Source organism: Choloepus didactylus, chromosome 10 (assembly GCF_015220235.1).
Source record: "Choloepus didactylus isolate mChoDid1 chromosome 10, mChoDid1.pri, whole genome shotgun sequence".
Lineage (NCBI taxonomy): Eukaryota > Metazoa > Chordata > Mammalia > Pilosa > Megalonychidae > Choloepus > Choloepus didactylus.
Window position 1 is genome coordinate 45,486,824 of NC_051316.1, and position 15,715 is coordinate 45,502,538.

The window sequence follows — 15,715 nt, forward strand, 5'->3', positions numbered from 1 at the left end:
TCTGAAATCCCATTCGCTGCCTCATGCATTTGCTCACATCACTTGTAATAAAAGGCATGAAAAGCATTTTTTAGTTTTTTTTTGGGGGGAAGGGCTGGCTTTTTTGCTAAAGCTGTACCTCAAAACTAATACAGACACAAGGAAGAATAGGATGCTAAGAATTTGGGAGTAAAGTAGTATTAATTAGGGACAGTTTTTATTAAAGTACAATCCAAATAATGGGGCAAAAAATAGTTATGTAAGCATTCATTTACATGCTAATTTAGTAACAGGAAAAAAATTATAACAAAATAACCCACAATAGTACTGAACCGAACTGGCTTAGGAATAATTTATCCTTTTACATGGGAAAAGAGACTGCCAATAAATTGGGGAGAAACAGAAAGCCTGTGTTTAGTTTCTTCCTTTGGGAAGAAATGGGAGCAGGATGCAAACTCCATTTATTTCTGTGATAAAAGTGAGTGCCTGACTATCAAAGAACAATGTAGGACAACAACAGTGGTTAAAGGAGCAGAAAGTGTTTAAATTTCATATTATATGGATGAACAGAGCCGAAAATGAGGCTTTATTTTTGTTGTTGTTGTTTCGTGTTTTTTTAAGATTCAAATGAGAGTAAAATTAACATTGGTGCACACCAATCTCAGATAGAGCCAGATGACTTCCAGCAATTTAGGGCAATAAGCTACTCAGGGGCTCAAAAATTATGTTTAAAATGCTAAGAAAGTCTTGGGAAGTTTAAGAAATTTTCAGAATTAAAGAACATCATAATAATAACTAACATGTGCTTTGTGTTTTACAATTATAAGACATCTATATGTATTTATTTAATGTGTCAAAAATTCATCAGTAAGTGATTAAACCCTGGTACAAAATGCTGTTCATAAGTTAGGAACACAGTTCTATGAAACATAGTGTTTGATAACATGTCTGAAAAATTAAGTTTAACTCCTGCAAACTCAGGGAATGCTTTTTTTTTTTTTTTTTAATTTTATTTTGAAATAAATTCAAACTTACAGGAACAGTTGCAAAAACAATACAAAACCCATACACAGAACTCCAGCATACCCCAACCCCACTCCCCGGATACCCCAGTCCACCAACTTTAACATCCTGTCACACCACCATTTCTTTCTTTCCCTCCCTCCCTATTGTCCATCGTCTGTTGCTCTGTCTTCTGAACCTATGAGAGCAAGCTGCACACATCCTTGAACAAACAATATAATTCACATGTACAATTCCCATGAACAAGAACATTCTTTTATGCAATCTCATTAAGCACAGCTAAGAAGTTCAAGAAATTCAATATTGATACAAAGCTTACATTCTATATTTCCTTTTTTTTTTTTCCTTATGTCCCAGCTGTGTCCCTTTGAGCCTCCTGTCCTCCATCCTCAGATCCCATCCAGGATCATCCTTGGTGTTTAATTGTCATTGCCTATTTAGATTGTCTTTTTCTTTTTTTTTTTTTTTTTCAATTGTGGAAACATATATACAGCCTAAATCTTCTCAGGGAATGCTTTTAAGAAATAGACTGTCGTAAGTCAACCAGCATGACACTTCCAAGTTCAACTACTCTTGGAGCCAACTGAATTGAATGTGGAGAATTGCTCCCAAGCTAGTTTTAAACTCTCAAATTATTTGTATCAGGGGAGCAATCTAGGAGCAATGAGGTAAAAGAGTTGCTATTCAGGATCAATCAGACATGTAAATTGATATACGCCAACCCAATTCCCTGAACTGTTTCCATGCATAAATCCATGGAATACACTAATGCTCTCATATTAAGCCAGAGTGGCCCAAGTCTGTGTGCTTTTCTGTGAAATATAACCTGCCATTTTAGTAGCTAACTGTCTGCTCAATTTGTGCCTCTGTATGTTTTAAAGTAGTATTCTGGCATTCTTAAATTAAATGTGCTAATACTTCAGATTAACTGTACTATCCCTCCCCACCAAATTAGGATACTTTTAAGTATTATATAGAAGTAGTGGTGAAATTATGTTAACATAAAATCCATTTACTTGGGAATCAAGATCCAGAGCATCCAGAATGAAAAAAAAAAGCATTTCTAGACATATTTTGGGTAAAGAAAGGACATCCTCATAATTCCATCTACTAAATTCATGCAAATTTTGCAAAACATTCTTATATTTTTAAAAATATGACCCTATTAGCATGCTAATCTGACAAACATTTGGGGACTGTCCTCTTTTCCCATGAATTTTCATCAGATTAAGCCCTGACCTGCAGTGTATTTTTCCTTTATTAGAAAGCTATTCCAGGAGGGCATTTTCCCAGCTCTCCCTTGGTGAATCTGACAACCAGCAATTGTTTTATATCTTACATACCATCAGAAAGAAACAATCTTGTTTTAAAGGCTTGCTTGAATTTCAAAGAAAAAAAATGTTCCTAAATAGCTAAAATCTGATGGTGATATCATGAGCTGACACCTGAAAAACAGAGTTCATTTTGAAGAAAGGCCCTGACAAGTGAATGTGAACTGCCCTTTTAATTAAAAGAAATCCTTAGGCATGGCATATAAATGTTCTAGATTAAAAGTTAACTTGAGAGTAGTATTTCATAGTGTGGAAAAGGAGATGACATTTTTAGGTTGTCAAATTGCACCTGCCCATAAACCCAAACCTTTTTATTTTATTCTGTGGATTAAATTATTTGAATCACATGGTCTTCCTTGTGACACTAAGGCATGAAATGGGAAATAATTGTTCAGGCTTTACCAATATGTTCATCCAAAGTAATTATAGAAAGTGGCTGGGGAGTGGTATGGAGGGGGAGAACAGAAACATTGGGCAGAAATGAGTATTACTCCAGTATCATTTCTGACTTCCAATTTGGAAAGGACCCAAGCAGCCAAGCAGAGGAAGACTCCTCCAGAAGATTTTTGGACATTACCTAGAGGCATGTGAGGTGCCATTCACTTTCTCTGCATTTTTCAGCAGGGAGAGGGTGAGATAAGCACAATCCCAGCCCTGTCTATCCCTTCACCATCCCTTGTCTCCGAACCCCAGCTCCACTAACCAAACTCCAGGACATAACTGGAAACTACATCACTGGGGTCGCTGTCCAGTGGCCTGTCAGCATAGGAACGAAGCAGCCTCCCACGTAGGGGTCATACAGTTGGACCTTTACAAATAGACAGGACCTTGGGAGTAACTATGTCCAAACTGCATTTTTTTCAGAGAGTGAACCCAGATACAGAGAAGGGACGTGATCTGCCCAGGGTCCCATGGGGGGCAAGCCAGGACCACGGTCCAGCCCAGCGCTGCTTCCCCTGTGGGGTGATGCTGTCAGCTGTCCCCTGCATGAGTATCAGTTAGGACCCCTCTGCCCTGCAGTGCCCATCCCATGGGAAGCAGCGCCAGTCCTCCGTGCCATCTGCAGGTCACAGGCGGTCAAGGCCAACGCCAACCCCTCGGACATACATCAATGGTGCCATCCCCAGAGTTCACCCAGGATACAATTCTCCCAAGAAGGCCTAAATTGTACCCAATTTTATCCATTTTATAAAATCTATTTCTTCACTCCAAAGGTTTCCACACTTCGTAGTAAGAAAGTTAAAACTAATTTCCCCTATTTTCTCTGCTTCCAAAAGCCCCTGGGAAGAAACAGATGCTATCAGTGTAAAGTGAACTTTCTCTCCTCTGGATATCACTTCAACAAGAGCAGCAGACCCTCGCCCTGTCCCCAAATCCTTCAATCCGCTCTGTATTTGTTTTCATTGCCTTAGCATACAGATAAAATGCTTAGGACAGGCAGGCGAATGCTGGTAAGGGGCCCTCACTGTCTTTAGTTAGGTGAACATTGCCCCCTTGTGATCAAACAGAATGCAAGCACTTCATAGAACCCATATGGTCCCCGAATCCTTTCCCCTACTTCAGACCAGACCAGACCTAAATCATTCAGAAATCATCAAGCTTTACATGATTCGTTTCCAGGATAGGAAAATTCCAGCACCTTCCTGGAAGCAAATGCCCCTCACAGCCCTTTATAAATAAAGCAATTTGCTAAAGATGTTATCTTTGCCTCTCTTAAATTTTTATTTATTTTAAAAAATAAATAAAATTCATTTATTCTTGTTATTATTATCACTTTCCTGGCAACTTTTACATCTCAAAAGCATAAATACTGTCATTAAGTATTGGTCTTCAGGCAATATTGATGTCTTGCTCTTAGAAATCAAACTGATGCTCACAGCTGGGTTTCTCAAAAGAAATATATGGGCATTAGGCTCACTGTTACCCATGTTTTAAATTTAGAAAATTATTACAAGATGAAAAGAAGGCACAAATTCACACAATTGCTATGATTGCCTTTCAGTAGCTTCAATAAATCCTTCAAGGATTTTCTGAAACATGGTTCTTGAGTGTTACAGAACACAGAGGCCATAGAGTGTAACCTCCTTTAACTGGAAAGAGAACTGAGGCCCAGAGGAAATGTGGCTGGTTAGAGAAGGACAGACAGAAGCTGGGCAGCTGACCCGCAGCCCAAGTTTTTCGCCCTGCCTGCCAGCCGCATCTCCTCTGGAGGGCATCCTTATAGGAAACAATTGTATAGGAGACAAGGCTGACCTGGGCGCATACAGTCCCTTGGACTCCTGGGCCCTTTAAATAAGAGCCAGAGGACACAGAACCTGCAGCCTTGTTAACCTGCCCCTGAATAATGGAGAAAAGCAGTTGCATGTGTAATATTTTTAAACTCAGTTTAATTTTGATGAAAAAGGCAATACATGAAAAGTTACTATCTTAAAATAAAACTTTTTCTCCATAGCTGTGTGATATTTTTACCACGCTTTGCATAAAGACAATTGGTCTTTCTTGATAGCTTTCTAAGATAGCTTATCTGGCTGCATCAATTAGATGGATGAGATTATCTTCAAACAAAGTGGGGCAGAGACTATTTTTGTGAAGGGACAATTCCGCTAATGAAATGGCTCTTGGACTAGGTTGTGACTAACCAAGAATTAGGCTGGGGATTCTGACCCCAAAGTGCTTTTACCTTCTCTGTATGATGCCCTTCTCACAGCCCCATTTTGCTCAGCCGGCTGTGTCTACATCCCCAAGCCTGCCTGGGTGGGAGCTAAGTCTGGAGACAGCAAGGAAGTCTAAAGAGCAGCAGTGAGATCTCAGAACTTTGAGGGTGGTACTTCAATTGCTATCCCTTCATTCCCACCCCAATGAGAATAGCCATTGAATTCCAGATACAGTGATACATGTATTTCAAGGTAAATTTTCACACCCAATGGGCTATCTCAACCAAGGGTGACCAAATAGACTGTGACTATTTTGTTCTGTTACTGAGATCATAATACTAAAAAGCCCAAACCCAGACTTGATCACGTTCCATACTGAACAGTTTCACTGTTTCATTCATTCACGTTTGCAACAACAAAAAATTCTGAGTACCTACCATACACCAGGCACCATAATAGTCATTAGAATACAAAGATAAATAAAATAATTAAGAAAAACAGAAAAGTTAAAGGTTTAATGATAGAATACAGTGGGCTACCTCTAACGCTGAACCCTAAAACCTTCAAATGAATGCTTTTGCCCATGGGAAAGATGAATAAGGATGACTGTGTAAACCTAAATTTAGTTTAGCAAAACAATTTAGTTGTGCTGTGTGAGACACTATTGCCAGCTGAACCTTATTTAGTAGAAGCTCAGTAGCCCAGGTGTTTTCCAACTTTGGTGTGTATCAGAATCACCTAGAGAGCTAATAAAGTGCTTAGAGGCCCCGTTCATTGAAGGAGGGCAGGGAGAAGAACTTTGTGTTCTCCCCGAATGATTCTGGCACCCACCAGAGTTGGAGAACCACCACTATGGATTATGAGTTGCCTCTGTGAAGTAGCAGAAATCTCATACAGCTTCCTTTGCGGACACATCTGTTAAGTACAAATGTGAGTGAACGCCCTCATGCCATTACAAAATATATCTCAGGACACAGTCTCAGACTTCCTAAATGGTGTGATACGCCCCCCGTTCAATGGTATAGGGGACTCTTCTAGATGGAAGAGCCAAATCAGATGGTGAGAGTTGATCAACCATGCCCTTTGGAATTCACCATGCACTCCAAATTTCCCACAGATGGAACTAACACTTCCTTGCCCTAACTGAGAAAGGGCTTTCCTTAGACCCTATGGAAACTATTAATGAGAGGATAATGACAAAAAAAACTTTCCTGCTTTTCCATCTATGTATGGTAAGCAGCTGAAAGATACACCATAACTATAAGTCTTTAAGAAGTGTTGTTCTCTTCAAAGGAAAGTATGAAAAGCCTCGACTCTGGGAGAGCAAATGTCCCACTGGTAAAGTGCTTCTCCTATCCCTCCTGCCTTTTCTCTTTAAACACTGATGTACATATACCACTTCATCCTGACACTCAAAGTCCCCTCCGTAGACACCTCCTTTTATGAAAAAGATGCCGATGTATTTTTTAATTGCTAATAGAGATTTGTATTAAAGGAGGCCAGAGCACTAAAGGAGGCATGTCCCCCTGACGCAGGCCCTGGTAATAACAATCATCTTCCGGAAGGAGTCTTCATTTAATGAGCAGGAAGAAATAAATTATCAGCAAGGGGGAGGTAACAGGCCTGGGTCAGGGAGTCAGAGCAGAAAGCAAAGGTGGCTCCCGGGAACCCTTGGGGAGCCTGGTTTGTGGGGGCTGGGAATGGCAGTATTTACCATGTCTAGCCTTGTTTCTTTCTGCTACACTGGTGTTTTTTTCTCCCCAGCGGAAGACTCGAATAAATATTTCAACGTAATTTTCTGTTATTGCCGACTGTTACTGCATCTTCTTATTTAACTTATGTCTTCTTTCCAAGCGAGAATATCCAGGTTTCGGTTGGATCTATTTTAAGGTGAATTAATTAACCAGCATAATAATACATTCATGTTTCTTTTTTTAATTATTTTTTTTTTTTTTTACTCTAAAATAGTTAGAGAACACATGGACCAGAATCCCTAGTAAACTGTGTCGTCTTTTGGATTTGTTTGTTTGTTTGCTTCATCCCTCCCTGGATAGGGAAACCTGCCCCCGGACTACAGAATCAGCCTGATTGACATCGGCCTGGTGATCGAGTACCTGATGGGAGGAGCTTATCGCTGCAACTACACGCGCAAGCGCTTCCGGACTCTGTACCACAATCTCTTCGGCCCCAAGAGGGTGAGGCTTACAATTCAGCTTCCTCGGCTCCTCCCAGGAAGTCCAGAGTGCCTGAGAGATGTGGGGTGTGGCTTTCATGTCTCCAAGAGGGAAACCAGATGAGAAGAGCCATCTCCCCATACCCCGCCCTTACTCCCTCTGCCATCAAAATCTTTATTTAAAAAAAAAAAAAAAAGACTCTATCTGGTGAGGGGAAAATATGTATTTTTCCCACTAGCTCCAATTCATATCAGAAAGTAGCACTGAGAATGGGCCTAGATGATCAGAGAATAGTAAAAAATGCAAATAATTAAGTAGTTTTCAAAGTTTTTGGTCTTCTTACACTTTTAAAAATTGTTGAGGACCTCAGAGATTTTATTTAGGTAAGTTATAGCTATTGATATTTACCATATTAGAAATTAAAATCGAGGCTTCTAAAAATATTCATTAATTCATTTTAAAATAACAATAACAAGCCCATTCCATGTTAACATAAGTTTATGAAACATAATTGTAATTTCATATACCACTTCATCCTGACACTCAGCCCTCCCCACACTGTTCTCCTTTTATGAAAAATATGCCAATATATTTTTAAGTTGCTAATAGACATTTTGTATTAAAGGAGGTCGGAGTGCTAAAGGAGGCATGTCCTTTAAAATAAATTAATCATAAGAATGGCATTGCTTTACATTTTTGCAAATTTCTTCAATGTCTGGCTTAATTGACGATAGCTGGATTCTCCTAACTACTGCATTCAGTCTGCTGTGAGATGTTGTTTGGGTTGAAGTATAGGAAGAAAATCTAGTCCCACACAAATATATAGTTGGAACAGGAAGGAGTTATTTTAATAATCTTTACAGGTGATTGTAGATATTCTTCTTTGATACTATGCCAAAATTCAATAAATGGTAGCTTCTTAAAGATTAGTTGCAATATGAAATCTGAAACCACATTAATGAACTTTTCATACTCTGTTACATTAAAATCCATTGTTCTGTCTTGCAAATAGGATTTTGTAAGAGCATGCATTGGTCATTGGTAATATTGGTTCATTGATTTATTCAGATCTTCCAAATGTTGACAGTTCATTATACAATACCAAAACATCACACTCATTAATATCACCTCCAGTCTCATCAGGAAGGTCTTTAAGTACTGAGAAGCTGTCAAGGTCATGACTGGGGGATAACGATTTCCCAAAATTCTAATTTTTGCTTGAAAGTTTGAATTTGGTCACTGGCAAAAAATATTGTCAGTTGTGCTTTCCTTGATATGACCATCTTACTTCATTCATTCCCCAAAACATCTTCCAAATGTCCAAGTCTGAATAGCCATTGTTGACTGCCAGTTATTCCTTCACGTAAAAATGATATTCAGTGAAAAAATTAGCTATCATTCAATCAAACAATCGCATGTGTTTTTCCTCAAGACAACCCTTCTTAGTTCAGTGTGTAGTAGAAGTGCTTTATGCATGCTTACATCCCACAGAGTACTAAAAAAATGTGTAACTAATGGTACAGATTTTATAAAGTTAATAATTTTTATGCCTCATCAAGGACATTCTTAGGTGAAACTATTGTGTTGTGGGGTTTTTTAAAATGTGGGGGAGTAACAGTGAATAATCCATGACTACTAGTCAAGTTTGCTACAGCCCCTAGCAGTTTTACTCATCATTGCTTTTGCATCATAAGAGCAAATGTTAGCACAACGTAAAAATCAAGTAACATCGCAGTTTAATTTTGAAAATATTTTTTGCTTTGGCTTTACAATCAAAGGGTCTCAGGGACCTGCATGGTCCATGGACCACATTTTAAGAACTGCTGCTCTAGGTGGTGGTGGGCATGATTTTTTATTTTTAACAAAGCTTGTCTTCTGATTATGAAAGTGTTTTATGGTAGTATAGAACTTTGGAAACACTGGAAAGTATAAATAAGAAAAAAATCACATTTTAAGGTGGTGGTCATTTTAGAAGTTATAAAGACAAAGAAAGAGACTGGATTTGAGCTATTGAAAGATAGATGGTTGAATAAAGTTTAGGGTAACTGTAGGTGCAATAACCTTACTACTTGATCAGATGACTCTCAAGAGGCACCAAACCGTAGTGCATAGTGCATAGACTATGAAAGCATGGACTTGGTATTCCTGAACTCTGAGCCATAACTTTTTAGCTCCCCTTGCTGAATATAGATCAAGTTCTGTAATTTGCTTTGCCTGTTTTGCCCGATCCCAGTGAGGACAATGCTGCTGCTGTGTGTGCTTCCACTTGCCATGGCTTTGAGCACCTTTTGCCACCATCAGCACGTGCCCCTCCAACCCCACTCACTCTGCCCTCCTGTGCAGCAGCATGGGGAAAGGGTCAGCAGCAGGCGGCCAAATATTCACTTCTGAATAATGTCCCAAGCCTGCAGATAATGGGGTTTTCTTGAGAGATCTGAGAAGTATCTGATGGTTTGATTGAATGCTTTACTGCTCACTCATATATTTGGTGTCATTGAGGTGTCATCCAAGCTGATGGCCATTAGAAGGTGGAGGAAATCTTGGTCCACAAAAAAGATTATAAAACCTCAAGCTCTACCCTTGGGCAATCTCATGCCTCTCCAGCTTCCTAGTTTTCTGTGATTCACCAAAATCACCGAATCCCTAATTGTCTTAGAATCTTTATAAATACTTTTTTGTGTGGTGTTTTACTTAGAAAAATGAATAAATGCTATATGGTACAATAGGGTCTTTTCATTACTTGTTTAAGATACAGTAGGACTCTCCTCTTAGCTCTATGAAAGAAAGATCTAACTTGTCCACATTCTTTTTAACAGCCCAAAGCCTTGAAACTGCTGGGGATGGAGGTATGTGTTTGCTCAAATTATTAGTGGCAATTATTTACTCTCTTTTATTACATATTTTTTTATTAGAGGAATTGTAGTTTTACTTATTACACATTTTTTAAAAGTCTATATATACAAGTTGATTTCAATAATAGGGCTGAGTACATGGTTCTAAAATAAGGAAATAAAATTTTTCCAAGTGTCAAAAGGGCAGGTCACGGTAGCTTTTAAAATTCCACTGTGAGATTATGTTAGCTTTGTAAACAAGAATGTAAATCCTATTTGAAATGCTAACTTGCAAAACCAAGGAAGCATGTAAATTCCAGTAAGTAAAATCTATTCATGGATGTTTGTGAATGGCAGCAGGTCCGAAGACCAGAAATATTTCACAAATGAATCTAGTGGGTATGCAGAAACTCGAGATGGATTATGTGGTTCCTGTCTTTTGTTCATAAGATTATTGTTATATAGGCAAATGCAAGTATAGGATATCCTTGTTCTTTCAGTGAAAAGAGCAGTGCTGTCCATGAGATACAAATAACACCACCTGTGGAGAAGAGGAAAATGGACAAAAGATAAAGAAAATGGCCCATTAAAAAATAATTTTTAAAATTAAAATGTAGAGTAGGCAGAGCAAGATGGCAGCATAGGGAGGTGTGGAATTTAGTTAGTCCTCTAGAGCAGCTAGTAAACAACCAGGAACAACTAGTAAATAGTCTGGAACAACTGTTTGGGGTGCATCTGTGACCAGAAACACATCATACATCAGTCTGGAATGGGTGAAAGGACCAAGACCACAGCATAGAATTTAATGGAAATATCCTCATAGAGACTGTGGTGGTGAATACATAATCATGTGACTATACCAGGAACCATTAATTGTTTACTTAGGATGGATTGTATGGTATGTGAATAAAACTGTTTAATAAACAGAAAGATGTAAGTGCTGGAGATAATGTGGAGAGGGGGATGTACCTATTCACTGTTGGTAGGGAAGTAGAAGGAAGGAGAATGGTGCAGCCCATCTGGAGGGCAGTGTGGTGGTTCCACAAGAGGCTAAGTATAGGGTTGCCATATGATCCTGCAACCCTTTTTGTAGGTATATACTGGAAGATCTGAAAAAACAGGAACATGAATGGACATTTGCACACTGGTATTTATGGTGGCAGTATTCATGATTTGCAATGGATGGAAGTGGCCTAAGGGTACATCAACTGAAGAACAGAAGGAAAAATTGTGGTGTATACATGCAATGGAATATTGAGCAGCTGCAAGAAGGAATGAAGTAGTGAGGCATGCAACTAGATGCATGAACCTTGAGGACAGTATGTTGAGTGAAATAAGCCAGAAAGGAAGAGACTAATATAATAATGCCTCACTAATATGGACTAAATATATGGTGCAAACTCTGCAAATTGAATTCGAGAGCATAGGTTATCAGAGGAAGGCTTATTGTAAAAGTTTCTAGGTTGTAAGATCTTACAGCAGCAACATCTATTCCTGAGTTGTTACAGTTATTTCTAAATTCTGACATGCTGGTCTCTTTGTATACCACCTGGTTATTCCCTGGAAATTCAGGTATCTGTGTGACACATGAGACTCAGAGCTAGGGTTCTGCAGCTATGAAAGTCAGTATTACCCCATACAGCAACTGTTAAAAAAAAAAAAAAAAACTGAAAAAGAGATCAAATTTCAATTAAAGATATAAATGAAGCTGATCTGGTTAGGACTAAGGTAAATCAGACTAAAGGGTAAAGGATGATATTGACAGTGTTTTAAAACTTCAACTTTGGTGTGAGACCAAAGGAAGAGATGTTTATTAGGTGCAAAATCTGTATCTTCTGTAGCACAGTATCTAATTTAACTTGTATGGTCAGTTTATTTGAACACCATAAATACATGGAAACTTGAATAGAGAGTGAGATCTTGTTGGTTTGTATAGGTTAGTGTGAAGCCCCTATTTATCCCAGAGTAATTTGGACAGAGAATAAAAAAGTATGTGCAAAGCCCCCTTGAGGGACTGGGAAAATGTGGAAATATTAAACTTCCCCACCTGGGAATTGCTGATGTTTTCAAAAGCATTGGAGACTTCCAATTTAATAGGCCAAGCCCTTCATCTTGGGACTTACCCTTACAAAACATATTCCTACAAAGGAGAAGCTAATTTTGCCTAAGAGTCACTCCCAGAGACCCTCTTTTGTTGCTCAGTTGTGGCCTGTCTCCCTAAGCCAAGTCTGCAGGTGAACTCCCTGCCCTCCGCCCTGTGTGGGACCTGACTCCCAGAGGTGTAAATCTCCCTGGCAACATGGGACATGACTCCAGGGGATGAGCCTGGCCCTGGCATCATGGAACTGAGAAAGACTTCTAGACCAAAAGGGGGAAGAGAAATGAAACAAAATAAAGTTTCAGTGACTGAGAGATTTCAAATAGAGTCGAGAGGTCATTTGGAGGTTATTCTTATGCATTATATATAGATATCCCTTTGTAGTTCTTAGTGTATTGGAAAAGCTAGAAGGAAATACTTGAAACTGTTGAACTGTAATTCAGTAGCCTTCATCCTTGAAAATGATTGTATAACTATATAGCTGTTAAGGTGTAACTATGTAATTGCAAAAACCTTGTGACTGTTACTCCCTTTATCCAGTGTATGGACAGATGAGTCAGAAAACAAAGACTAAAATAAATAAATAAAAGGGGGGTATAAGGGGTATGGGATGTTTTGGGTGTTCTTTTTTTATTTTTATTTGTATTCTTATTTTTTCGGGGAAGTAATGAAAATGTCCAAAAATTGATTGTGGTGATGTATGCATAACTATATGATGATGGTGTGAATCATTGATAGTACACTTTGGATGAGTATCTGGTGTGTGAATATATCTCAACAAAATTGCATTTAAAAAAAACCACCACACACACAAAAAATTGAAGTATAACCCTAACATATTCCATGGGACTAGGCTTACACATTTATTATAACTTGTTTTAAAGTCAGGCATCTACGTGCTTGTGAGTTCTTCTAGGATAGGAGGTAGCCTAATTCATTTCCGTACTTATCCCAGAGCCGGACCATTAGTAGATACCCAATAACTACTTGCAGAATTGAATTGATTCACTTCTAACTTTACCTCTGTGTTGTTCCCCTAAAACTACAGGATGACGTTCCCTTGAGGCGAGGAAGAAAGACAACCAAGAAACGTGAAGAAGAGGTGGACATTGATTTGGATGACCCTGAAATCAACCACTTCCCTTTCCCTTTCCACGAGCTGATGGTGTGGGCTGTCCTGATGAAACGACAGAAAATGGCCTTGTTCTTCTGGCAGCATGGCGAGGAAGCCATGGCCAAGGCCCTGGTAGCCTGTAAGCTCTGCAAAGCCATGGCTCATGAGGCCTCTGAGAATGACATGGTTGACGACATCTCCCAGGAGCTGAACCACAACTCCAGGTTGACCAGTCCTGCAAATGGAATGGGGTGGTCAGGGGAAGAGAAGAGAATATCAGAGGGTCTGAGCAACCCAAAACTTTGAGGGGTAGGGGGCAGTATCACCCCAATGGTACACACAGAGGGTGGAAACAAATAATTGATGTTTATCGGGCACAACGCTAGATCCAGAGGCACCTGCAGATACACAGATATTCTCTGTGTATCTCTTCATCCTCTCACCTACGCCAACTGCCTGAGAGGTAGGGACTATTATGATGCACAGTTTACAGCTAAGGAAAATGAGGCTCAGAGAATTTAAGTAACTTGTCCAAGATCACACTCTTGTGATAGCATGGCTGGGATTTGAACTGAGGTCTGTCATGGTTAACAGGCATTCTGGACTCTAATTATTCATTTATTGATGTGCCTCCTCCAAGCACATGCCTTAAATTTAGGAATTTGAGTGCAGGGATCATGTTTGTTTGACTTACATGCCCAGTTCTAAACACAGTATCTGGCACATTGTGGATGCTTAGTGACTGCTGGCTGGCTGAATGAATGAATGAATGAATGAACAAATGAACAAACAAATGAACAAATAGACCATACCCCATAAGAAACAACTGCTCCACCCAGTAAGCACCTTATGTGGCTTAGCCCATCCCCACTTTTGTCATCTAGGTTTCCAAGCAGGTCTGAAGGTCTCCTCTGCACATTCTCTCTTTCAGGGACTTTGGCCAGCTGGCCGTGGAGCTCCTGGACCAGTCCTACAAGCAGGATGAGCAGCTGGCCATGAAACTGCTGACGTATGAGTTGAAGAACTGGAGCAATGCCACATGCCTGCAGCTGGCCGTGGCTGCCAAGCACCGCGACTTCATCGCGCACACGTGCAGCCAGATGCTGCTCACCGACATGTGGATGGGCCGGCTCCGGATGCGCAAGAACTCAGGCCTCAAGGTCAGTGCGCCCAGAGGCCCTGGTGGCTCTGAGGTCCAGGGGGTTGGTTGACGTCTTCCAAGACAGAACTGTGGAAATGGGCGCATTTTCCCATCTCAGGAAGGTGGTTTCAAACCCCGTCTGTGCATGAGAATCACCCAAAGAGCTTCTAGGGTCTCCTCCAAGTCCTGCTGCATCTGAATCTCTAGAGATGGCACCCAGACGTCAATGTTTTTTGGAAGATACAAAGGTGATGTTAACATCCAGGAGGTACAATTTGCTTCTGGCACAAGCCATTCTACTTGGGGGGCCCCTCACTCAGGTGACCCTTCACCATTGAGGGGTCCTGAACCCATGGGTCTGGGGACCCTCCTAGGCCTCTTTTCATAAGAGACATTGGCTCCTCTCAGCTGTGCTTAAGGCATTTTACTAACTGGTAGAGAAATGAGATAGACTTATATGTGAAGGCATTGTTAAATAATCATGATCTGTTCTTAAATGAAGAAAAACAAGTCACAGACCCGTATGTAGAGCCTGAGTTCATTTTTGTTTGTTTTTTTTTTTTAATGAGGTATGTGTGAATAGTTATGTAGTATATTTGCAGTAGTTACCTCAAGAGAGTGGGATTTAGATGGACAATATAAAGGACTTTAGTGTTTAAAAAGAAGTAGGATGATATGTAGCTTTTGTTTTTTTATGTATTTGTCAGTATTTCTCAAACAAAAAATTAACCTGAGAGGAGTAAAAGAAAGAAAGAGAATATGGGAAGGGAAGATTGAAAGAATATTTTAAAATGCTTTGTTTAAAGTTTGAGACTGTTACAACTTAAGCTAGGCTGACATTTACCTAAACTACCTGATCTGGGCAACTCTGAGGTCAGTCGAAAGAAGGGCCAGCAGTGGGAAGCAATCCCCTAAGGCAGCCCCCTCCCTGATCAGCCCCACCCCCAGTTAAGAAGCCTGTCTTGGCCCAGAGCCACAGAACGGTTCCATGAGGTGGGGGTGGGTGTGCCATAGCTGCACTGCCAGTGACTACGAAGCCTGGCCCCAGGAGGGGAGCCAACCCCGCTCTCAGCCCCGAGGACAGGGTGTCTTGTCCCTTGGAGGCTGCCAGCCCGCCACAGGCACCCTCCCAGGCTTGCCAGGCCCCCACGTCCGGGGTCCTCACTCTCCCTTTTCCCTTAGCTGCTCTCAAGCGCCCTTGGGCATCCAAGCCTGCGGTCCCTGCCTCGTTACTTGAGGGTCATTTTGACTGACCCTTCCAGATCTCTCTCTCCCCCTCACCTTGTGTAGTTTCTTCAAGAAGGTTCATTTTCAGAAGCTTTACAGAGCAAAACCATTTTAGACCTGAGAGAAGAGGTGGGAAGACTTAG

General features: G+C 40.3%; 1 protein-coding gene across 5 annotated transcripts in view; it reads left to right on the forward strand.

Moving 5' to 3' along the window:
* The window catches only part of TRPM3 (transient receptor potential cation channel subfamily M member 3), a 596,233-nt gene that overhangs the window by 484,353 nt on the left and 96,165 nt on the right, over nucleotides 1-15,715 (forward strand). For all 5 annotated transcript variants that reach the window (XM_037798450.1, XM_037798451.1, XM_037798452.1 and 2 more), the window contains 5 exons: nucleotides 6,842-6,877; nucleotides 7,042-7,182; nucleotides 9,978-10,007; nucleotides 13,139-13,428; nucleotides 14,136-14,364. In XM_037798450.1, coding sequence (XP_037654378.1) covers nucleotides 6,842-6,877; nucleotides 7,042-7,182; nucleotides 9,978-10,007; nucleotides 13,139-13,428; nucleotides 14,136-14,364 — 726 coding nt within the window. The remainder of the gene's footprint in view (nucleotides 1-6,841; nucleotides 6,878-7,041; nucleotides 7,183-9,977; nucleotides 10,008-13,138; nucleotides 13,429-14,135; nucleotides 14,365-15,715) is intronic.